At 39.4% G+C, this 25,505-nt stretch overlaps 3 protein-coding genes and 2 pseudogenes across 6 annotated transcripts in view; all 5 read right to left on the bottom strand.

The window, feature by feature from the left end:
- Window positions 1-25,505, bottom strand: part of LOC127175972 (protocadherin alpha-10-like) — a 56,642-nt gene extending 31,137 nt beyond the window's left edge. The window contains exon 1 of one of the 4 annotated variants that reach the window (XM_051127349.1): window positions 23,054-25,505. In XM_051127349.1, the coding sequence (XP_050983306.1) occupies window positions 23,054-25,405 (2,352 nt within the window). In that variant the 5' untranslated portion in view covers window positions 25,406-25,505. Of the gene's footprint in view, window positions 1-3,302; window positions 5,846-6,324; window positions 8,837-16,102; window positions 18,598-23,053 lie in introns of those variants that run through there. The other 3 variants (XM_051127347.1, XM_051127345.1, XM_051127346.1) reach the window with 3 other exon arrangements.
- Window positions 40-2,402, bottom strand: LOC127176666 (protocadherin alpha-6-like; annotated as a pseudogene).
- On the bottom strand, window positions 8,865-11,765 carry LOC127176667 (protocadherin gamma-A5-like). Its single transcript, XM_051128458.1, has 2 exons — window positions 9,190-11,765; window positions 8,865-8,886 (listed from the first exon to the last, which is right to left on the bottom strand). The coding sequence occupies exons 1-2, from the start codon at window positions 11,607-11,609 to the stop codon at window positions 8,865-8,867; spliced, it is 2,442 nt and encodes an 813-aa protein (XP_050984415.1). The 5' UTR covers window positions 11,610-11,765.
- Window positions 12,943-15,640, bottom strand: LOC127176668 (protocadherin alpha-2-like). Its single transcript, XM_051128459.1, has one exon. It carries the CDS (start codon window positions 15,403-15,405, stop codon window positions 12,943-12,945), a length of 2,463 nt encoding a protein of 820 aa, XP_050984416.1. The 5' UTR covers window positions 15,406-15,640.
- LOC127176669 (protocadherin alpha-7-like) lies at window positions 18,865-21,769 on the bottom strand (annotated as a pseudogene).

Below are 25,505 nucleotides of genomic sequence, written 5' to 3' on the forward strand. Positions count from 1 at the left end.
AAAACAATATAAAGCAAACAAATAAAAAAGGGAAAAAAATCAGCACACCTCTCCAGAATCTCTCCTCCTGCGATCTGGTATTACTAGAGTATTTCCATTACTGCCAGGGACTATAGTAGAGCCGATACTCATTCTGGGTCCAACTAACATGTACCGTTTGTCTCCAGATCTGTACTGGATGCTGTGACACAGAGTCCCGTCGTAATTTGTATCCTGTAAATACTTGGACGAATAGTCTGACGATTTAGAGCACTGCATTACAATCAACACGATGATGCTGATGACAAAAAGCACTGAAACCGAGCCCAAAGTGATGATCAAATAAAATGTCACGTTGTTTTCCTCCTCCTCTTTTACTGCGTTTTTCACATCAGAAGCTGCAAAAGCCTCTTTGGGCTCCACAACTTTGACAATCACAGTCGCTGTTGCTGAGAGTGAAACGTTCCCATTGTCTTTGACCAGTATGAGCAGTTTATGCTGGGCCTCATCTGTTTCTGTGAATGAGCGAAGAGTTCTTATCTGTCCTGTATAGCGGTCCAAACCAAAGAGACTGTGGTCACTAACTTCCTGCAGTGAAAATAATAACCAGCCGTTGTATCCTATATCTGCGTCATAGGCTCTGACTTTAGTCACCAAATGACCTGCGTTCACATTACGGGGAATCTCTTCCACACCCTCAGCAGAACCGTTAGCGCTGACTGGATATAAGATCACGGGAATGTTGTCGTTCTGATCCAGGATGAACACGTTCACTGTCACGTTACTGCTCAAAGATGGAGTTCCAGAGTCTGTAGCAACGACTTGGAACTGGAACGTTTTAATTGCTTCGAAATCAAAACTTTTAAGCGAATGAATAACTCCGGTTTCTGAATTTATATTCAAGAATGACGTTATGTCGTTCTGTGTCCCTCCACCTCTATTTATCTGATACGATATCAACGCATTTTCATTCACGTCTTTATCAAATGCTGTCACAGAGAATATTGAGCCTCCAGGAACATTATTTTCAAATATGTAAAGCTCAAGGATGCTACTAGAAAATTCAGGTTGGTTGTCATTCACATCTGCTACTTGGATGCTCAAAGTTTTGATGGATGATAAGGGCGGCTGACCTAAATCTGTTGCTGTAACTGTAATGTCATAATGGGGCACAAGTTCACGATCCAAACGTCCCTTTGTCACCAGAGAGTACATATTATCTTGAAAAGAGGGTTTCAACTCGAAAGGAACATTCTCTGATAAACTACATACAACTTTTCCATTAAGACCAGAGTCTTTATCTGAGACACTAATCAAAGCAATTACTGTACCTGGTTTAGAGTCTTCAGCAACAACATTAGATAACGATGTCAACTCCATTTCAGGCTTATTATCGTTTATATCTTGTATTTTTATAATAACTCGACCTTGAAGTATCCAAGGGAGGCTGACCTTTATCTGAAGCTTCAACGATCAAGTTTATAAACGTCTGTGTCCTCAAAGTCTACCTCGCCTTTAACCTTTATTTCGCCTGTAACGCGATCCAATTGAAATATGTCATAAACTTTGCGCTTTAAAGTTTTGCCAAGCGAATACTCAATTTCACTGTTTGAGCCCTCATCGCTGTCAGTTGCCTTTATTTTAATCACAGTCGTTCCAACTGGGGAATTTTCCTGTAAACTGACAGAATATGTGTCTTGACTGAACACCGGGCGATTGTCATTAATATCCAATACGGTTACAGTAATGTTAAGGTTACCTGATTTTGGAGGATTTCCACCATCGATGGCTGTCAAAATTAGCAGGTGTTCTGATTTATGTTCACGATCGAGTGGTTTTTTCACTAAAAAGGGGATTTTTTCCTCATCGCTGTTTTTTATGTCAATCTCGAAATTTTCATCCTGACTCAATTTATACAAACGAACAGAATATGGTGAGGCATCCTGGTCTCGTGCTGCGTGCAGCTGAAAGCTCGTTCCTATAGGGGTGTGTTCTGCAATCTCGAAATGTTGATTCTGTTCAGAAAAACTAGGATGGTTGTCATTTATGTCTGTTATTTCTACTGCAACATAGTGAATTTCTAAAGGATTTTCGACCGCTGTTTTTAGATTTACTAGGCATGCACCATTTCCGTCACAAAGCTCCTCTCTGTCTATGCTTTTAACAATATACAACATGCCATTGTTCTGATTTACCTGGAAAAAGCTGTCCTTAGATCCAGAAACGATACGGAATCGTCTGTCGACCAATGAACTGATATCAAGACCCAGATCTTTAGCAATATTTCCCACAACAGATCCCTCTTTCATCTCCTCTGGAACAGTATATCTTATCTGAGCTGAAACAGGCTGTCCGAAGCAGAGAAGAAAACACAAAGCAATCCACCAGTATCCCCATCTGCGCCTTTGTCCATCCTTATCCATCGTTAAAACAAAAGTATTCCAGAACCAGACATGTACTATCCGTGATTATTCTCAACAGGATAAAGCGTGCAGTACTAGAAATCAGGAAGTCATCAAATTATCTTCTCACACAGCATCTTCAACCCACCAGCACGATATATTTTCAGCTGCTGTCACAGTTAAACTGAACTGAAAGCATTGTAGCGCACCATATCACCATCTAGGGAAGGGCATAATCTCCTCATTATAACATAGTGCAATACTGACACCGAGCGGTCTACTGTTCATTTCAAACAACTAATCTCTTAAATATTATGAATAATTCTAAAGGATTTAGCAACTCTATTCCGTTTTACACAGTAAAGTGTTGCATCCCCTGTCGAACCAATTACTAAAAATGAACATGCCATTATAAAATGGAATGTCACAATAACTGAAAAATATAGCAATTTCAACAGATCATGGACATAAATACATTTAAAGTACTTATATAGAGAATACAAAAAAAAAATGTGTGATTGGTTAAAAATGCCCATAAAAATTAGCTAAAATAAACAGTATGAAATAAACAAAAAAAAAAAAAAAAAAAAAAAAATAGGAATCTATTACACTTAAGTTTAAATGTCAGTAGCCGAAATTTTGACCACTCACTTAAAAAGAAAAAAGAAAAAAAAGAAAAAAGAAAAAGAATGAAATTTCAGCACCAACGCAATGAACAGCTCCCTGCAAACTGCCTTAACTTACAAAACGGTCAGACAATAAAAGTTGTCAAACAAAGTATGCTACTGAACAACATTTTATCCTGTAAAATCATAAATACTTAAAGGCATAACATTTTGCATAAATTAAAACTATAAGGTAGAACAATATCAAAGCAAAACGGTAACTGTAGCCTAATTAGAATTAATATGTTATTCTTACCTCTCCAGAATCTCTCCTCCTGCGATCTGGTATCACTAAAGTATTTCCATTACTGCCTGGGACTATAGTAGAGCCGATACTCATTCTGGGTCCAACTAACATGTACCGTTTGTCTCCAGATCTGTACTGGATGCTGTGACACAGAGTCCCGTCGTAATTCGTATCCTGTAAATACTTAGATGTATAGTCGGTTGATTTAGAGCACTGCATTACAATAAGTACGATGATGCTGATGACAAAAAGCACTGAAACCGAGCCCAAAGTGATGATCAAATAAAATGTCACGTTGTTTTCCTCCTCATCCTTTACTGCGTTTTTCACATCAGAAGCTGCAAAAGCCTCTTTGGGCTCCACAACTTTGACAATCACAGTCGCTGTTGCTGAGAGTGAAACGTTCCCATTGTCTTTGACCAGTATGAGCAGTTTATGCTGGGCCTCGTCTGTTTCTGTGAATGAGCGAAGGGTCCTTATCTGTCCTGTATAGCGGTCCAAACCAAAGAGACTGTGGTCACTAACTTCCTGCAGTGAAAATAATAACCAGCCATTGTATCCTATATCTGCGTCATAGGCTCTGACTTTGGTCACCAAATGACCTGCGTTCACATTACGGGGAATCTCTTCCACACCCTCAGCAGAACCGTTAGCGCTGACTGGATATAAGATCACTGGAACGTTGTCGTTCTGATCCAGAATAAACACATTCACTGTCACGTTACTGCTGAGAGACGGAGTTCCAGAGTCTGTAGCGAGAACGTGGAACTGGAACGTTTTAGCAGTTTCAAAGTCAAAGCTCTTTAGCGAATAAATAACACCCGTCTCGGAATTTATGTTCAAAAAAGATGACAAGTCATTCGGTGTTCCATCTCCCCTAATTATGTGATAAGATATCACGGCATTTTCAGAGGTGTCTCTATCAGAGGCGCTTACTGAAATTATGGAGGAACCGGCAGCATTATTTTCCATTAAGTACAGATCTAGAGGATTTATTAAAAATTCCGGAGCATTATCATTCACATCAGAAATCTGAACGCTTAGAGTGGTCGATGCAGTCAAAGACGGCTGTCCTAAATCTGATGCAGTTATTGTAATTTCATAATGTGAATTCGTTTCTCTATCTAACCGATCTTTTGTTACTAAAGAGTACATATTGTCTTTGAAAGAAGGCTTTAGCTCAAAGGGAATATTTTTGTTTAACTGACAAATCACTTTACCGTTGATCCCAGCGTCTTTATCAGTCACACTGATGAGAGAAATGACCGTTCCAGGTTTAGAATCTTCAGGGATGTTCTTAGAAAGTGATGTAATCTCAATCTCTGGCCTGTTGTCATTCACATCAATAATCTTAATAACAACTCTACAGTTTGCAGACAGTGGTGGATGCCCCTTATCTGAGGCCTGAATATCGAGTTTATAAACTTCTGTATCTTCAAAATCCACTTCCCCCTTTACATGAATTTCACCTGTGACCTGATCAAGTTCAAAAACCTCATGCACTTTGCTATTTAACGTTGCAAAGCTGTATTCGATTTCACTGTTTGTGCCCTCATCTATATCAGTTGCATTTACTCGAACAACCACAGTGCCAATAACAGAGTTTTCCTGTAATGTTACAGAATATGTCTCTCGACTAAATACAGGGCTATTATCATTTATATCTAGAACAGTAATATTAATGTTAAGAGTGCCAGATCTCGGAGGATTCCCTCCATCAGCTGCTGTTAAAAGCAGCTTGTATGTCGTTGCAATCTCCCTATCAACAGCCTTCTTCAAAACTAAAAAAGGCTTTTTATCCTCATCACTCTCTCTAACTCGAATTTCAAAATGATCATTAGGACTTAATTTATAGGACCGGACAGAATTTGTCCCAGAATCTGGATCTCTGGCAGCCTGTAACTGATAATCAGCGCCAGGCAGAGTATTTTCATAAATTTTAAAACGCTGCTCTTTTTCAGGAAAGCTAGGAGAATGATCGTTTATATCTGATATTTCTACTTCTACATAATGTATCTCTAAAGGATTTTCAATAACGGTTTTTAAATTTACCATGCAAACTCCGCTGCCAGCACACAAAGACTCTCTGTCGATTTTCTTATGAACGTACAAAACGCCATTCTCCTGATTTATCTGAAAAAGCTCCTCCTTAGATCCAGAAACGATTCGAAACTGCCTGTCCACCAAGCTACTTACTTCAAGACCCAAATCCTTTGCAATATTTCCTAAAGCGGTTCCTTCTTTCACTTCTTCTGGAATTGAATATCTTATCTGAGCTGAAACTTGCTGTCCAATGCCAAGAAGAAAAGAAATACACAAAGCAATCCAGCAGTACTCCAATCTGCGCCTTTGTCCTCCGGCTTCCATCACGAGCGATTATCAAACCGCTTCTCTTGCATCAAATGTATATATCCGGGATTATTAGAGGCCACACAAGAATATTTATAGCAAGTGCATAATGAGAAAATAACTAAACGTGAAATCGGTCTTTTTGGGTACCGTCAGGGCAGCGAATTGTCCATGCATCCCGAGGCTTTCCAGTGTGTGGGGTAAAAAAACAATACAGCCCTATTCGCGTCATCATCAGGGGCAGGACTCAATATTCTTGACAAATGCTGGAGCAACACCGACACCAAGTGGCTTAAAACACTTGAAAATACACCACCGTCAGTCATTAAAAAAGCACTGCAAATGTAAAATGTAAGAACTTAAACAAAAAATAAGTATATTTAAGTTTCCATCCATTCAGTATTTTTGACGACTAACATTATGGTTTTTAAAGATGCTTTCAGGGGGAAAAACACAATTAAGCATATTCTGAAGAATTTGCATATAATTTCAGCACCAACGCACCGCAACGGACAGCTCCCTGCAAGCTATGGTTAGAATAATTAACAAAATCAAAACTTAGTGGACTAATTAGTGAGACTTTGCGATATGAAATCAATTTAAAAGCATACCATTTTGCAATAAGCATAAAAATAACAAACCAACGCGCTGATTGAAATTAGAATTATTCAGCCATTCTTACCTCTCCAGAATCTCTCCTCCTGCGATCTGGGATCACTAGAGTATTTCCATTACTGCCCGGGACTATAGTAGAGCCGATACTCATTCTGGGTCCAACTAACATGTAGCGTTTGTCTCCAGATCTGTACTGGATGCTGTGACACAGAGTCCCGTCATAATTTGTATCCTGTAAATACTTGGATGAATAGTCTGTCGATTTAGAGCACTGCATTACAATCAACACGATGATGCTGATGACAAAAAGCACTGAAACCGAGCCCAAAGTGATGATCAAATAAAATGTTACGTTGTTTTCCTCCTCATCTTTTACTGCGTTTTTCACATCAGAAGCTGCAAAAGCCTCTTTAGGCTCCACAACTTTGACAATCACAGTCGCTGTTGCTGAGAGTGAAACGTTCCCATTGTCTTTGACCAGTATGAGCAGTTTATGCTGGGCTTCGTCTGTTTCTGTGAATGAGCGAAGGGTTCTTATCTGTCCTGTATAGCGGTCCAAACCAAAGAGACTGTGGTCACTAACTTCCTGCAGTGAAAATAATAACCAGCCGTTGTATCCTATATCTGCGTCATAGGCTCTGACTTTGGTCACCAAATGACCTGCGTTGGCATTACGGGGAATCTCTTCCACACCCTCAGCAGAACCGTTAGTGCTGAGTGGATATAAGATCACTGGAACGTTGTCGTTCTGATCCAGAATAAACACGTTCACTGTCACATTACTGCTAAGTGGTGGAGTTCCTGAATCCTTTGCAACAATTTGGAACTGAAACTTTCGAATTACTTCAAAGTCAAAGCGGTTTAAGGCATAAATAACTCCTGTTTCAGAGTTAATGTTCAAGAAAGTCGCCATGTCATTTTGTGCAGCATCACCTCTAATAATATAATAAGTAATCACTGCATTTTCATTTAAATCTTTATCGAATGCACTCACAGACATTATCGAGGCACCAGGTGCATTATTTTCTACTAAATATAATTCAAGCGGATCTTGAGAAAATTCAGGACGGTTATCGTTAACATCTGATACCTGAACTCTCAGAGACTTAAAGGAGGATAATGGAGGCTGTCCTAGATCAGTGACTGTTATTGTTATGTCATAATGGGACAGGAGTTCTCTATCTAATTTTCCCTTTGTAACAAGGGAATAAATATTCTCTTGAACTGATGGTTTCAGCTCAAAAGGAATATTATCAGAAACACTTGGTACTATTTTCCCATTTATACCAGAATCTTTGTCACTGACGCTAATTAATGAAATTACGGTACCAGGTTTAGAATCCTCAGAAACAACACTGGAAAGCGAAGTTACATCTATTTCAGGAGCGTTGTCATTGATGTCTATTATCTTAATAGTAACGACAGATTCTGCGATTAAAGGAGGCTGGCCTTTATCAGACGCCTGTATATCTAATTTGTACACCTCTGTTTCCTCAAAGTCCAGCTCACCTTTAATCTGAATTTCTCCTGTTGCACTATCCAGTTTAAAGAGATCGTAAACTTTGCGCTTCAGGTTTCTTCCAAAGGCATATTCTACAACACCATTTGAACCCTCGTCTAAATCAGTTGCGTTAAGTTTTATCAGTACTGTTCCGATTGCAGCATTTTCTTTTACTGCTACAGAATAGGAGTCTTGACTAAACACAGGACGGTTATCATTAACGTCAAGAACAGTAACAATTATGTTAAGATTTCCTGACCGTGGTGGATTTCCACCATCGACTGCAGTTAGTATTAATCTATGCTCTACGGAGTTTTCACGGTCAAGTGCTTTCTTTAAAACTAAAAGCGGTATTTTTTCCTCATCTCTGTCTTTTGTCTCAACTTCGAAATGCTCATTCTGACTTAGTTTATACGACCGAACATTATTCATGGTCGTATCAGCATCTCGTGCTGCCTGTATTTGGAAACGGGTCCCTGTGGGTGTATGTTCCGCAATCTCAAAATGCTGCTCCTCTTCTGTAAATGTAGGTGAATTATCGTTAACATCAGTTACCTCCACTCCAACATAATGTATTTCCAAAGGATCTTCGACCACCATTTTCAGATTAATCAAGCATGCGCCATTTCCATCACACAGCTCCTCTCTGTCAATTTTCTTATGCACATATAAAACGCCATTGTTTTGATTTACCTCAAATAGAGCGTCCTTTGATCCAGATACGATACGCAACCTCCTGTTAACTAAAGAGCTGACATCAAGGCCAAGATCCTTAGCAATATGTCCTACAACAGTTCCTTCTTTCAGTTCTTCTGGAATGGAATATCTTATCTGCGCTGAAGCTTGCTGCCCAAAACACAGAAGGAAGGAAAAACACAAAGCAATCCACCAATACTCCCATTTGCGCCTTTGTCCTCCGGCTTCCATGACAGAACGATTACTGAGAGACTGCCAGAAATATATCCTTGGCGATTACAAACAACAGTATAAGGTATAATTTATCTGCGTAGTGCAACACCATTTAACTGAAAACATACGAACAGATCGCATACTTAAATGCCTTGTCGGATCGTACCATCCAGGAGACAATAAAAGCCTGCGCGTCATCAACCTGGGCTGGACTTAAAGCTTGAAAACAAAAATTAGAGCAACACTGACACCGAGTGGAGCATTGGACCTTTCAAATCACCTCCGGCGTTACCATTTACAGTGTATTTCAATTAGTTAAAATGTGATTTATGGTTGGACTGAATGGTTTGCTGATTTGGAAAAAAAAAAAAAAACATATTTGCACCCAAAACCGAGGCAACAGACAGTATTGTCTCAGCGAATAAAATAAAATAAAATAATAATCAACTTAAATCAATTTTGTAAAAAAGTGTGCTAACCTTAATATATTATTGACATTGATGTAAATACCAATGCAAATACCAAATAAGATCTTCTAAAATATTTACGAAAACATGGAAATGAAAAATTATTCTTACCTCTCCAGAATCTCTCCTCCTGCGATCTGGAATGACTAAAGTATTTCCATTACTGCCTGGGACTATAGTAGAGCCGATACTCATTCTGGGTCCAACTAACATGTATCGTTTGTCTCCAGATCTGTACTGGATGCTGTGACACAGAGTCCCGTCGTAATTTGCATCCTGTAAATACTTGGACGAATAGTCTGTCGATTTAGAGCACTGCATTACAATCAACACGATGATGCTGATGACAAAAAGCACCGAAACTGAACCCAAAGTGATGATCAAATAAAATGTTACATTGTTTTCCTCCTCCTCTTTTATTGCGTTTTTCACATCAGAAGCTGCAAAAGCCTCTTTGGGCTCCACAACTTTGACAATTATAGTCGCTGTTGCTGAGAGTGAAATGTTTCCATTGTCTTTGACCAGTATGAGCAGTTTATGCTGGGCCTCGTCTGTTTCTGTGAATGATCGAAGGGTCCTTATCTGTCCTGTATAGCGGTCCAAACCAAAGAGACTGTGGTCACTAACTTCCTGCAGTGAAAATAACAACCAGCCGTTGTATCCTATATCTGCGTCATAGGCTCTGATTTTCGTCACCAAATGACCTGCATTCACATTACGGGGAATCTCTTCCACACCCTCAGCAGAACCGTTAGCGCTGACTGGATATAAGATCACTGGAACGTTGTCGTTCTGATCCAGAATAAACACATTTATGGTCACATTACTGCTCAAAGATGGAGTTCCAGAGTCTGTAGCAACAACTTGGAACTGGAACGTTTTTACAGTTTCAAAGTCAAAGCTCCTCAGCGCGTGAATAACACCAGTCTCAGAATTTATATTCATGACAGATGCCATGTCGTTCTGTGTTCCTCCTCCTCTAATGATATGATAATTTATAGCAGCATTTTCATTAATATCTTTGTCTGAGGCACTTACAGAAAATACAGAAGCGCCTGGAGAATTGTTTTCAGTTAAGTAAAGCTCTAGAGGATTTGACGAAAATTCTGGAATATTATCATTTACATCTGACACCTGTACAAACATAGTTTTATAAGCTGACAGAGAAGGGTTACCTAAATCTGTTGCTGTTATTTTGATATTATATTCAGACAATAACTCTCTGTCTAAGCGTTCTTTTGTTACAAGGGAATACATGTTATCCTGAACAGACGGTTTTAACTCAAATGGCACATTGCCTGACAGGCTACACACAACTTTTCCATTGATCCCAGAATCTTTATCACTTACACTTATGAGAGAGATAACAGTTCCTATTTTTGCATCCTCTGAAACTACATTTGAAAGAGATGTTACTTGTATTTCTGGTTTATTGTCATTTACATCTTCAACTTTAATGATGAGCTGACAATCCGTGTTAGTGGGAGGAGTCCCTTTGTCTGATGCCCTTATTATCAAACTGTAGATTTCATTTTCTTCAAAGTCAATTAAGCCTTTAACTCGTATTTCACCAGTCGCCCGATCTAATAGAAATATTTCATGTATTTTTGGTTTCATGTTTCTGCCGTATGTATATTCTACTTCACCGTTTAGACCACTATCTGCATCACTGGCATTTATAATTGTCACTACAGTGTCAATAATTGCATTTTCACGCAGTGTTATCGTTAAGGTATCGCTGTTGCATATAGGTCGGTTATCATTTATATCCAAAACAAAGACAGTGATATTGAGAGTGCCCGATTTTGGTGGACTTCCGCCATCTACTGCAGTTAGTAGTAACCTGTGTATTTCAGTGATTTCCCTGTCCATTGGTTTCTGTAATATTAAGAAAGGGGTTTTATCTCCATATACACTATCTTTGATTTCCAAATCAAAATGCACATTCTTACTCAGCTGGTAATGTCTAACTGAATTAATGCCCACATCCAGATCTCGAGCAGTTTGAAGTTCAAATCGTGTTCCAGTTACAGCGTTTTCTGCAGCCTCTAGATAGAAGTCTTTATCTTGGAATGAAGGAGAGTGATCATTCACATCTGTGATTTCAACCTCCACATAATGGACCTCGAGAGGATTTTCGACAACTATTTTCAAATTAATCAAGCAGGCGCTATTTCCATCACACACCTCTTCTCTGTCAATGTGCTTATCCACATACAAGATCCCATTGTTCGGATTTACCTGAAAAAGTGCGTCATTTGATCCAGAGACAATACGGAACCGTCTGTCCACTAATGTACTGATGTCAAGACCCAAATCCTTAGCACAGTTCCCGACGACAGATCCCTCTTTCACCTCTTCCAGAACAGAGTATCTTATCTGCGCTGAAACCTGCTGTCCGAAGCACGCAAGCAAAGAGAAACACAGAAAAATCCACCAGAGCTCCCATCCGTGCCTTTGTCCTCGGGCTTCCATTGCAACTGATCACTGCACCGTTATTCCAATGATCAATATGTTCTGGATGATTAAATGACACAATAAATGGCAAATAAAATAGATTCACTGTTAATACAGTTCGCACAGCCTGTTACCTTTATACTGTTCATCAGCTAGCGAATGTTTCCTCACGAATGTGAGGGACAATACAGCACATATGGCATCATCATGAAGGGCAGTTTTTAATCTGCTACACAAATACTAGTGCAACAGTGACATCGAGTGGTCTACATGAAGACAAATCCTCAAATATTTCATTAAGCACATATTGAATGTATAAAACCACGTAAAAGATCTGCATTCAGTGGCCCACTATAACTTCAGGCTACATCATTTCATAAAGTGCATGAATATCACCAAAAAACAACTCGTGCAGACGTGTATGGCTACGTTCACACTTGGCGTCTTTTTTGACAAGAAAAAGTTGACAGCGGCGCTTTTTTAGTAAAAAAAGAAGCTGGCAGCGTTGCAGCCGAGGGCGTTTTTTGTTGCTATAACAACAGCTGCAATCGTATGAATCTCGGGAAAAGGGGAAGCTCGCTCTGCGCTGGTGTTTTATTATTGTTATTATTATTATTATTATTATTATTTTAGCATTTTTGCCCTTTACTTGATAGGGCAGTATTTAGACAGGAAGCGAAGTGGGAGAGAGAGAGAGAGAGAGAGAGAGGACGGGATCGGGAAAGATCTGCTAGCCGAGACTGGAAAAAGGGACGCTCGTTTGTTAACAAAAACCGACGCGCGGCTCCGATAGCCTTGTGGGCAGCGCGTCGGTTTTTAAAGTTAACGGGGAGGAGAATGTCAGTTAACAACAATAAAATAAAAGTCTATCAACCGGCACCGTCTCCATTTTTCTTGCTGTTCTTGTTGTTATGGAAACGACAGGTCTCGCTACTCGCTTGTCATTGGTCAGCTGTCAAAAAGGCGCTTGACGTAGGGCGTTCTTTTCAGAAAAGTTGAACTTTTTTCAACTTGAAAAGACGCTCTGAGCTGCAGAAAAAGACGCCGGCGCTGGCGTTTAAAAAAAGCGCTCATGACTTTTTTGAAAAGACGGTTTACTCCATAGAATTATAATGTAAAACAGACGCTGGCAGTTTGAAAAAAGACGCCAAGTGTGAACGTAGCCTATGAGAGCACAATAGAGCCAGCTTTAATTCACTAGTAATCTAGCCCATTCTAAGAGAACCGCAACTAATTTCAGCACCAGCGCACCGGACAGTTCCCGCTACACTGTCAACATTTTGAACAACAGCAAATATTTAGACATATGGTAAAGCATATATTGCACTTTTTTTGCAAAGCAAAACAATCGTCAGAAATTCTTCATTTGCAGTTTGCTCATCAGTTTTATAATAAACATATTTTGTAGTCTGTATGCAAATATGTACGAGTTAGTATTTGCATACAAAGAAGAAAAAAAAATCGCAATTCTTACCTCTCCAGAATCTCTCCTCCTACGATCTGGTATGACTAGAGTATTTCCATTACTGCCCGGGACTATAGTAGAGCCGATACTCATTCTGGGTCCAACTAACATGTACCGTTTGTCTCCAGATCTGTACTGGATGCTGTGGCACAGAGTCCCATCGTAATTTGCATCCTGTAAATACTTGGACGAATAGTCTGTCGATTTAGAGCACTGCATTACAATCAACACAATGATGCTGATGACAAAAAGCACTGAAACCGAGCCCAAAGTGATGATCAAATAAAATGTCACGTTGTTTTCCTCCTCGTCTTTTACTGCGTTTTTCACATCAGAAGCTGCAAAAGCCTCTTTGGGCTCCACAGCTTTGACAATCACAGTCGCTGTTGCTGAAAGTGAAACGTTCCCATTGTCTTTGACCAGTATGAGTAGTTTATGCTGGGCCTCGTCTGTTTCTGTGAATGAGCGAAGGGTCCTTATCTGTCCTGTATAGCGGTCCAAACCAAAGAGACTGTGGTCACTAACTTCCTGCAGTGAAAATAATAACCAGCCGTTGTATCCTATATCTGCATCATAGGCTCTGATTTTAGTCACCAAATGACCTGCGTTGACATTACGGGGAATCTCTTCCACACCCTCAGCAGAACCATTCGCGCTGACTGGATATAAGATCACAGGAACGTTGTCGTTCTGATCCAGAATAAATACGTTCACTGTCACGTTACTGCTGAGAGACGGAGTTCCAGAATCTGAGGCAAAAACTTGGAAATGAAAAGTTTTGGTGGTTTCAAAATCAAAACTTTTCAGCGCATAAATAATCCCAGTTTCTGAATTAATATTCAGGAAAGATGTCAAATCCCCTTGATTTAGGTTATATGCTATTGCAGCATTTTCGTTTAAGTCTCTGTCGAAGGCAGTAACAGAGAATATAGAAGCACCAGGGACATTGTTTTCAGATAAATAAAGCTCATATGAATTCTGGGGAAACTCTGGGGCGTTATCATTTACATCAGAGACCTGTATATTTAATATTTTAAAAGACGACAAAGGTGGATTTCCTAAGTCAGTAGCTGTTATAGTGATTTCATACCTTGACGTAACTTCTCTATCTAAACGTCCCTTTGTCACTAATGAATAAATATTCTCTTTAAATGATGATTTCAGCTCAAATGGCATATTTTCAGGTAATGTACAAATTACTCTGCCATTGACACTGGAGTCCTTGTCTGAAACGCTGATTAAGGCTATGGCGGTTCCAGGGTTCGCATTTTCAGATATAACATTAGAAAGGGATGTTATCTCAATTTCAGGGGAGTTATCATTAACATCCGTGACCTTAATGCTAAGTTCTGCTTCAGCTATAAGGGGAGGCTGGCCTTTATCAGATGCCTGCACATCTAATTTAAAGACATTCGTTTCCTCAAAGTCTATTTTTCCTTTAACTTGTAATTCACCCGTGTTCTTGTCAAGCGTAAACAGGTCGTGTATTTTTCCTTCAAAATTTTCGCCTAACGAGAACTCGATTTCACCGTTCATTCCATCATCTAAATCAGTTGCGTTTATTTTAATTAAGACAGTGCCTGGAGCTGCATTTTCCAGGATTGTTGCAGTATATGAATCGCGGCTAAAGACGGGCCGATTGTCATTTGTATCTAGAACAATAACAGTGATGTTAAGAGTCCCTGATTTCTTTGGGTTTCCACCATCTATGGCTGTCAGGATTAGTCTATGTTTGCCCTGCCTTTCTCTGTCCAGTGCTTTCTTTAAAACTAAAAATGGTATTTTTGTGTCATGCCTTTCCCGAACGTCGATATCAAACAGCTCATTCTGACTTAATTTATAGTGTCGAACTGTATTCATTCCCAGATCAGGATCTCTTGCAGTTTGTACTTGGAAACGTGTTCCCAAAAGCGTATGCTCGGCTATTTCAAATTGCTGCTCAGATCTCGGGAAAATGGGTGGATTATCGTTTACATCGGTTATTTCAACCTCTATATAATGTACCTCCAAGGGGTCTTCAATAACACATTTCAAACTAATCGAACAAACAGCGTTTCCATCACACAGCTTCTCTCTGTCTATTCTCTTACTGACATACAGTTCCCCATTGTTCTGATTTACCTGGAAGAGCGCGTCATCAGGTCCAGAAACAATTCGAAACCGACGGTGCGCCAAATTGCTGACATCAAGACTTAAATCCTTTGCAATATTTCCAACAACAAATCCTTCTTTCACTTCCTCTGGTACATTGTATTTTATCTGTGCACTAACCAGATTCCCGACACACAACAGCACAGAAAGAGTAATCCACCAGCACTGCCGTCTGCTCCATTGTCCTCTGACATCCATCGCAAATAAAGATATTTGAATAACTTCGGATTAAAAATGATCTTCACATGAAACACTGTCTTTTCCTATTCTAATCTCTGATATCAGGTACATGACTGAAAAAGGATGTACGATGAAATTATCAGTCACCACTGCTCCAAACGCACCGCTACACTGCTCCGACTCTCTGCACAAAACACAAATATGTTTCTCATTACAGCTGACGCCCGTTGGGGTAGGTCAACAGGACAGTATCCTAGAGTAACACTGACACCATGTGGAGTAGATAAAAACACCACCAACAAGAAAAGATATTCCTTTCTCAGTGTTCACTGCAAGGCAGTTAAGGTAGAAATGATTGTTTCACAAACGAAGAAAACATATCTCCAGGCAAACTGTAGACACGTATTTCAGGATGTCATAGGGAAAGTTTGAGAGAATAATCTAATTTTAACATTTTACACACTTTATATTTTAAACCAACAATGAATCAACAACAGAGAAAATAGGCATCATCTCTGTATTCTGTAGTTATGTTTAAATCCACCATGACATGAGAAAAAAAAAAAAAAAAACTTTAAAGTCTCGAAATTTTAACAAAGAACAGCCAAGCCTAAACAAATAAAGACATAAAAAGACAACAAAAGCTAACGGAGAAGAAGCACGCATACAAACGTGCTGTTAGAGACTGCAATTAGAGTTAATCAGTCACTCTTACCTCTCCAGAATCTCTCCTCCTGCGATCTGGTATCACTAGAGTATTTCCATTACTGCCCGGGACTAGAGTAGAGCCGATACTCATTCTGGGTCCAACTAACATGTATCGTTTGTCTCCAGATCTGTACTGGATGCTGTGACACAGAGTCCCGTCGTAATTTGTATCCTGTAAATACTTGGACGAATAGTCTGTCGATTTAGAGCACTGCATTACAATCAACACGATGATGCTGATGACAAAAAGCACTGAAACCGAGCCCAAAGTGATGATCAAATAAAATGTCACGTTGTTTTCCTCCTCGTCTTTTACTGCGTTTTTCACATCAGAAGCTGCAAAAGCCTCTTTGGGCTCCACAACTTTGACAATCACAGTCGCTGTTGCTGAAAGTGAAACGTTGCCATTGTCTTTGACCAGTACGAGCAGTTTATGCTGGGCTTCGTCCGTTTCTGTGAATGAGCGAAGGGTCCTTATCTGTCCTGTATAGCGGTCCAAACCAAAGAGACTGTGGTCACTAACTTCCTGCAGTGAAAATAATAACCAGCCGTTGTATCCTATATCTGCGTCATATGCTCTGATTTTAGTCACCAAATGACCTGCGTTCACATTACGGGGAATCTCTTCCACACCCTCAGCAGAACCGTTAGCGCTGACTGGATATAAGATCACAGGAACGTTGTCGTTCTGATCCAGAATAAACACGTTCACTGTCACGTTACTGCTGAGAGACGGAGTTCCAGAGTCTGTAGCAACAACTTGGAACGGGAACGTTTTTACAGTTTCAAAGTCAAAGCTCTTCAGCGCGTGAATGAAACCAGTCTCAGAATTAATATTCAGAAAAGATGTCATGTCACTTTGTGTCCCATTCCCTTTAATAATCTGATATGAAATCAAAGAGTTTTCATTTAGGTCTTTGTCAAAAGCACTCAGCGTGAGAATAGGCGCGCCTGCAGCGTTATTTTCAATCATATATAATTCGATGGGATTTAGGCTAAACTCAGGTGCGTTGTCATTAACATCTGACACCTGCACGCTCAGAGTTTTATAAGAGGACAGTGGAGGTTGACCCAAGTCGCTGGCTGTTATTGTAATATCATAATGTGATACAGTTTCACGGTCCAGGTTCCCTTTAGTCACTAAGGAGTACATGTTTTCCTGAACTGATTGTTTTAATTCAAACGGAACATTCCCTGAGAGAGAGCACACAACTTTTCCATTAACACCAGTGTCTCTGTCAGTAACACTAATGAGTGAGATTACAGTACCAGGTTTGGAATCTTCAGACACAACGTTCGATAGTGACGTCACATCAATGATCGGCTTATTGTCGTTTAAATCAAGTATCTTTATAATTACTCTACAGTCAGTAGTTAAAGGCGGCTGTCCATTGTCAATTGCCTGTATATCCAGCTTATAAACACTGTTCTTTTCAAAGTCTACCTCTCCTATAACACGTATTTCACCAGTTAATCTATTCAGGTCAAAGATATGAAATATGTTTTCGTTGTTGTCCCCTCCAAAAGTGTAAGACACTTCACCATTTGGACCGTAATCATAATCACTTGCCATAACTTTCATTACTAAAGTTCCAGTCTGCACATTTTCGTGCAGAGTTGAAGAATAGACATCTTGAGTAAACAAAGGACGGTTGTCATTTACGTCAAGAACAAATACTGTTATGTTTAATGTTCCTGATCTTTGCGGATTGCCGCCATCTATTGCTGTTAATATTAAATTGTGTTCAGCTTTGTGCTCACGGTCAAGAGGCTTTTGTAAAACCAGAAAAGGCAGTTTATCTTCTGCCCTGTCCCTTATTTCTAAATCAAAATGCTCGTTTTGACTCAGTTTATACAAGCGCACAGAATTTGATCCAATATCAGGGTCGCGCGCGACCTGCAGCTGAAAACGCGTTCCTTGCAGAGTGTTTTCGGATATTTCTAATCGCTTTTCTTTTTCTGTAAATGTAGGGGAGTGGTCATTTACATCAGTTATCTCAACGACAATATAATGGAGCTCAAGTGGATTTTCCACCACTATTTTTAGGTTAACCAAGCACGCTCCAATACTATTACACAGCGCCTCTCTGTCAATTTTTCTTTGGACATATAAAACGCCATTGTTCTGATTTACCATGAAAAGCGCTTCGTCTGATCCAGACACGATACGAAACCGCCTGTCCATCAAAGTACTAACATCCAGTCCCAAATCCTTGGCGATATTCCCGACAACAGATCCCTCTTTTACCTCCTCTGAAACAGAGTATCTTATCTGAGCTGAAAGCTGCTGCCCAAAGCACAGAAGAAAACAGAAAACCGTCCTCCAGTACTCCCCTTTGCGCCTTTGTCCTCCAGCTTCCATTGCGAACTACAGCGAAATCCACAAGTAAATGTCGCTACCTGGTCAGATTATACATATATATTCATCTTAAACGAACAAACAAAGGTGATGCACGAAAAGGCTCCAACATCCACGCAGTTCTGTATTCGGTCGTCTTCAAACATAACTCATCCTCCCTCTGCTTTGAACAAAATGCTAAACGCAAACTAGATATGGGGGGCAGGGTGAATAGATGCTTTCCCTGTACAACAATGACACCATGAGGTTTGTTAAGAATGTCACAGATAAGCAGCATTAAACATTAAACAATAAAATAAAATAAAACAGTAAGGCTAAGGTAAAAAAAAAAAAAAAAAAATAAACAAAAAAAATCGCAAAGCTCATGTTCCAAATAATCGGTTTCGCTCAGTGTATAAATCAAGCAGAATTCATGCCATAATCAGGATCCTCTCTTTCTTGCAGTTAAATCTCTTAACCTGAAAAGGCTGGTTCTGCTATATAACAATATGTATCAGAAAATAAAGTCTTAGACGTATCAAATAAGCAACATTCCCATCACAACGCAAAAATCTGTTAAAATTCAATTGGGAAAAATTTTCCCAATTTTCTCAAAAGTCTTGTGCTCGAATATCAAGGAACTAATCATTTATTTGTACTTCTATTTTATTTCTAGTTATATGAGGTCAGATTGAAAGAGCAATAAGCCCGCTCCACAACCAAAATTAAGACCAATATTTTATAAACAATGAAAACAGCCATGCCAAAAAAAAGCATAATAATGCTAATTATGCTATTACCAGTGCAAAAAGAATAAAACAGCTCTTACCTCACCAGAATCTCGCCTCCTGCGATCTGGGATCACTAGAGTATTTCCATTACTGCCCGGAACTATAGTAGAGCCGATACTCATTCTGGGTCCAACTAACATGTACCGTTTGTCTCCAGATCTGTACTGGATGCTGTGACACAGAGTCCCATCATAATTTGTATCCTGTAAATACTTGGACGAATAGTCTGTTGATTTAGAGCACTGCATTACAATCAACACGATGATGCTGATGACAAAAAGCACTGAAACCGAGCCCAAAGTGATGATCAAATAAAATGTCATGTTGTTTTCCTCCTCGTCTTTTACTGCATTTTTTACATCAGAAGCGGCAAAAGCCTCTTTGGGCTCCACAACTTTGAAAGTCACAGTCGCTGTTGCTGAGAGTGAAACGTTCCCATTGTCTTTGACCAGTATGATCAGTTTATGCTTGGCCTCGTCTGTTTCTGTGAATGAGCGAAGGGTTCTTATTTGTCCTGTATAGCGGTCCAAACCAAAGAGACTGTGGTCACTAACTTCCTGCAGTGAAAATAATAACCAGCCGTTGTATCCTATATCTGCATCGTAGGCTCTGACTTTAGTCACCAAATGACCTGCGTTTGCATTACGGGGAATCTCTTCCACACCTTCAGCAGAACCGTTAGCGCTGACTGGGTATAGGATGACTGGAACATTATCGTTCTGATCCAGAATAAACACGTTCACTGTCACGTTACTGCTCAGAGATGGAGTTCCAGAGTCTGCAGCGAGCGCGTAAAATTGAAAGGTTTTGACAGTCTCAAAATCAAAACTTTTGAGTGCATAAATTACGCCTGTTTCAGAATTAATATTTAGAAAAGATGTCATGTCACTTTGTGTCCCATTCCCTTTAATAATCTGGTATGAAATTACAGAGTTTTCATTTAGGTCTTTGTCAAAAGCACTCAGTGTGAGAATAGGCGCGCCTGCAGCGTTATTTTCAATCATATATAATTCGATGGGATTTAGGCTAAATTTAGGCGGGTTGTCATTGACATCTGACACCTGCACGCTCAGAGTTTTATAAGAGGACAGTGGAGGTTGACCCAAGTCGCTTGCTGTTATTGTAATATCATAATGCGATACAGTTTCACGGTCCATGTTCCCTTTAGTCACTAACGAGTACATGTTTTCCTGAACTGATTGTTTTAATTCAAATGGAACGTTTTCTGAGAGAGCGCACACAACTTTTCCATTAACACCAGTGTCTCTGTCAGTAACACTAATGAGCGAGATTACAGTGCCAGGTTTGGAATCTTCAGACACCATTTTCGACAATGACGTTACATCGATCTCTGGTTTGTTATCGTTTATGTCAAAATTTTTATGACAACTCTACAATCTGTCTTCATAGGTGGCTGGCCATTATCAGATGCTTGAACATCAAGTTTGTAAACAAATTTCTCCTCAAAATCTACATCGCCTTTCACACGAATATCACCAGTCAGTTTATCCAAGCTAAAAATTTCATAAACCTTTGGGTTCTGATCGCTGCCAAACGCGTAGGTGACCTCTCCATTTGAGCCATAATCTGCATCACTTGCTTGAACCTGAATGACTAGTGTTCCAACTTGTATATTTTCCTTTAATGTTGTAGAATATATGTCTTGGCTAAAAACAGGTCTGTTGTCATTATTATCAAGAACAACAACTGTAACATTTAGAGTTCCTGATTGTTGTGGATTTCCGCCATCAACTGCTGTCAAAACTAAATGATATTCATCATTGATCTCGCGGTCAAGTTTTTTGTAGAACTAAAAATGGTAGTTTATCTTCTCCCTGATCTCTTACTTCTAGATCAAAGTGTTCATTTTGGGTTAATTTGTACATACGAATAGAATTTATCCCTGCATCCGGGTCACGCGCGGCCTTAAGCTGAAAGCGCGTCCCTCGAGCAGTAGATTCTGAAATCTCCAGACGTTTCTCATGTTCACTAAAACTGGGCGAATTGTCATTTACATCGGTCACCTCCACTGCAATATAATGTATTTCAAGAGGATTTTCTACAACAATTTTCAGATTTATGACGCACGCACTATAACTATCACACAGTGCCTCTCGGTCGATTTTCTTTTGAACACGCAAGACGCCGTTCTGATTTACCTGAAAAAAATCGTCTTTGGATCCAGACACAATACGGAACCGCCTGTCCGTCAAAGCACTGATATCTAGGCCCAAATCCTTTGCAATATTTCCAACGACGGTTCCATCTTTTACCTCCTCTGGAATAGAGTATCTTAACTGAGCTGAAACCTGCTGTCCGAAGCACAGCAGACAAGAGAAACACAAAGCGATCCACCAGCACTCCCATCTCCGCTTTTGTCCTTCGTGTTCCATCATGATTCAAAGGCCTATCAGAAAACAAATTACTGTTGCCCTTGTGGTTTCTTCATGAGCGAATTCTCCGAGATGCCATAAATTGTCCAATTTTTTTCAAACATTTCACCATAATCCACGCAGACAATAAGGTAGCCTGTGTTTCAACAACACAGAATTGCGCTTTTTGTGGAAAGGAACAACTGTGTGACGTCGCGAAGAGGAGGGGCTGTATTTAAAAACGTTTCCTTGTATAATACTGGCACCATGAGGCTAACTGAAAATATAGCCGATGATGACGAATTTCAGTGACAGAAAACATTAGAATCCACCTACCAATGCATGCATCAGACTTCACTTGCTTTAAACCAAAGCGTCCTACAACTAACCAGATAATAAAGTTTTCATTAATTTCAATGTCCAATACAAGACAGTGACCAAAAAGTACACTCTCAAAAAGAATGTTTTTTTGTTGTTTTGTTGTTGTTGTTGTTGTTGTTGACTGTTTTAACACGTTTTAGGTCATTTTGTGTACATAATTGGCATACATTGTTACATAACTTTACTTTTAAACTCTTAATTTGGTACATTTGTGCTTGAGTACTTCAAGCTTTTGCAACTTTAAATTGCATAATAGCCTTTTTTTTTTTTTTTTTTTTGCTGATGTAGTTTTAAATGATGTCAGTTGGTTTATGTTATGTTTTTTTTTGTTGTTGTTGTTGTTTTTTGTTTTTATTTTTGTTTTTTAACTTTTTTTTTTTCTTAAACATACAACAGATGGTAAACATTATATTTGTTTTTCCTGTTTTAAAATGATAATGTTTTCAGTCGAAAACTGGTCTATTTGTAACCAAGCTCCCATTCACATTCAATTCCATGAACTACAAATTATTTTGTAAATAAAATTCTCTATTTTCACCTTCTTTAGTCACAGTGTAATTTATTGTATTATCTTCAGGTTCTAGAAGTGAACGAATGGGTCACTTTTTATTAGAAGAATGATTTTAACTTTGCAGTGTTCACTTTTACTTTTGACAATTAAGTACTATTTTGAATGTAATTTTACTTATTTTTTTTTTAATGGATGACTTTTACTTTAGTAATATATTGGTATCCGTTGCATCCACTTATCAAATTTGTGTATGTTTTCCACCAGTGCTGAAATATAGCGATTAATGTTCTTCATCAAAACGAAAGCAATAGCTTCAGTGTGATGTTTACTTTAAGCACTAATCACATGTTGTTTTTCATTTATTTCCTATACACATTTACCAGTAGACGTGAACATCTGAACAGTAGACCACTTGAGAAAAAGGGAGAAAAAAGTTAGTGTGAGACGAATTACCAGGGAGAAGGTTCATGGATTCAAATTTCAGCACCAAGGACAGCTCTTCGAAAAGCGTACACACACATGCACACTTTTAAAAATATGTGAAATTATTAAAGATGCATCTTACCTCTCCAGAATCTCTTCTTCTTCGATCTGGTATCACTAGAGTATTTCCATTACTGCCCGGGACTATAGTAGAGCCGATACTCATTCTGGGTCCAACTAACATGTACCGTTTGTCTCCAGATCTGTACTGGATGCTGTGACACAGAGTCCCGTCGTAATTTGTATCCTGTAAATACTTGGACGAATAGTCTGTTGATTTAGAGCACTGCATTACAATCAACACGATAATGCTGATGACAAAAAGCACTGAAACCGAGCCCAAAGTGATGATCAAATAAAACGTCACGTTGCTTTCCTCCTCGTCTTTTACTGCGTTTTTCACATCAGAAGCTGCAAAAGCCTCTTTGGGCTCCACAACTTTTACAATCACAGTCGCTGTTGCTGAGAGTGAAACGTTCCCATTGTCTTTGACCAGTATGACCAGTTTATGCTGGGCCTCGTCTGTTTCTGTGAATGAGCGAAGGGTCCTTATCTGTCCTGTATAGCGGTCCAAACCAAAGAGACTGTGGTCACTAACTTCCTGCAGTGAAAATAATAACCAGCCGTTGTATCCTATATCTGCGTCATAGGCTCTGATTTTAGTCACCAAATGACCTGCGTTTACATTACGGGGAATCTCTTCCACACCCTCAGCAGAACCGTTAGCGCTGACTGGATACAAGATCACTGGAACGTTGTCGTTCTGGTCCAGAATGAACACGTTCACTGTCACGTTACTGCTCAGAGATGGAGTTCCAGAGTCTTTGGCCACAACAAAGAATTGAAAAGTTTTTAACGACTCAAAGTCAAAGCTCTTCAATGAGTAAACGGTACCATTCGCCTCATTAATACTAAGAAAAGAAGTCATAGTTTGGTCTGAATTCATTCGATCAATTGAATACGATACACGTGCGTTTTCACCTTCATCTGTATCAGCTGCACTTAATGAGAAAACGACAATTCCTGGTTTGTTGTTTTCAACCACGTAGAAGGTATACGGGCTTTGCGCAAATGTGGGGCTGTTGTCGTTAACATCCGTGACATCGACGTGAATTACTCTTGTTGATGTTAAGGACGGAGTTCCTAAATCTTTGGCTGTTATAGTGATATCATAAGACGATTTCGATTCTTTGTCAATGTATTCTTTAGTTACCAAAGAATAAAAGTTTCCATCAGGCGACGGCTTGAGGTCAAAAGGAATATCCTTAGGCAGAGAGCAAACTATCTTTCCGTTCATACCTGAATCCAGGTCTGTAACTCCCATCAAAGCTACCACAGTCCCAGGAGGCGCATCCTCTGGAATGTGGCTGGATACTGAAGTGACGTCAATTTCAGGCGGGTTGTCGTTGACATCCTCAACATTTACAAGCACATTACACTGTGTAGACAAAGATACGGCCCCCTTATCAGCAGCCAGTATCTTTAACTCATAAACTTGCTTTTCCTCAAAATTAAGCCCACCTTTTATCTTTAATTCTCCCGTTAAACTATTTAAATCAAAAACCTCAGATGCTCCGTTTCTAAACTTGTTCCGTAAAGCGTATTCAATTTCTCCGTTTAGTCCTTCATCTGAATCTGAAGCATTAACGCGGAGCAGAAATGTACCTTCAGGGGCATTTTCTTTCACTGTCACTGTGTATTTTTGTTTATCACAAACGGGAGTATTATCATTAATATCTGACACTATAATTGTAATATTCAAAGTAGTTGATTTCTGTGGCTTGCCACCGTCCGTCGCAGTTAATATTAGATTATGCCTTGCGATTTTCTCTCTATCAAGAGGTTTTTGTAAAATTAGAACAGGAATCTTACCTTCGTCTCCCATGTCTTCTGTTTCTAAACGAAAATAAAGATTTTGGCTCAGTTTATATGATTGCAAGTCGTTTGAGCCTATATCTGGGTCGTGCGCGGTTTCTAACTGAAATCGTGCCCCTGCCATTGCAGATTCAAGTATTTCCAGTTTATAGTTTTCGTCCAAAAAACCCGGTGGATTATCATTGACATCGATAATGTCAACTGATATCTGGTGCATTTCGAGTGGATTTTCTATCACTGCTTTGAGATGAATGAGACATGGGTTGGTTTTAGCGCACAGCTCTTCTCTGTCTATTCTCTGGTTCACAAACAAAGCGCCGTCTTCATGATTTACCCGAAAGAGCTCTTGCTTTGTCCCCGCAACGATACGTAAATTCCTATTTTCCAGTAAGGCCGGATCAATTCCTAAATCCTTTGCAATGTTCCCCACGGTGACTCCAGTTTTTGATTCTTCTTGAAGAGAATAGCTTATCTGTGCAGCATTTCTTCCGGAACTGAACAGGAGACACATTAGATAAAAAATCTTGCTCATCCATATTATTTTATTTTCGCTCGCCATGCTTCCTCTGAACACCGCTGAAAAAAGTTTAAGCAAATGCGGTCACCTCATTTATGCTATTTTAAATGACAAACTAACAGACAGATCTAAAATCGTCCTG

Source organism: Labeo rohita, chromosome 14 (genome assembly GCF_022985175.1).
Source record: "Labeo rohita strain BAU-BD-2019 chromosome 14, IGBB_LRoh.1.0, whole genome shotgun sequence".
Classification (NCBI taxonomy): domain Eukaryota; kingdom Metazoa; phylum Chordata; class Actinopteri; order Cypriniformes; family Cyprinidae; genus Labeo; species Labeo rohita.

What these genes read in the sequence shown, in the direction of transcription:
- LOC127176667 (XM_051128458.1), bottom strand. Translation starts at nt 11,609, where the DNA reads ATGGAAGCCCGAGGACAAAGGCACGGATGGGAGCTCTGGTGGATTTTT. An exon ending in ATTTTAGAAGATCTTATTTG is followed by an intron (nt 8,887 to 9,189) that starts GTATTTGCATTG and finishes TTTGTTTTCAAG; the next exon opens with CTTTAAGTCCAGCCCAGGTT.
- LOC127176668 (XM_051128459.1), bottom strand. Translation starts at nt 15,405, where the DNA reads ATGGATGTCAGAGGACAATGGAGCAGACGGCAGTGCTGGTGGATTACT.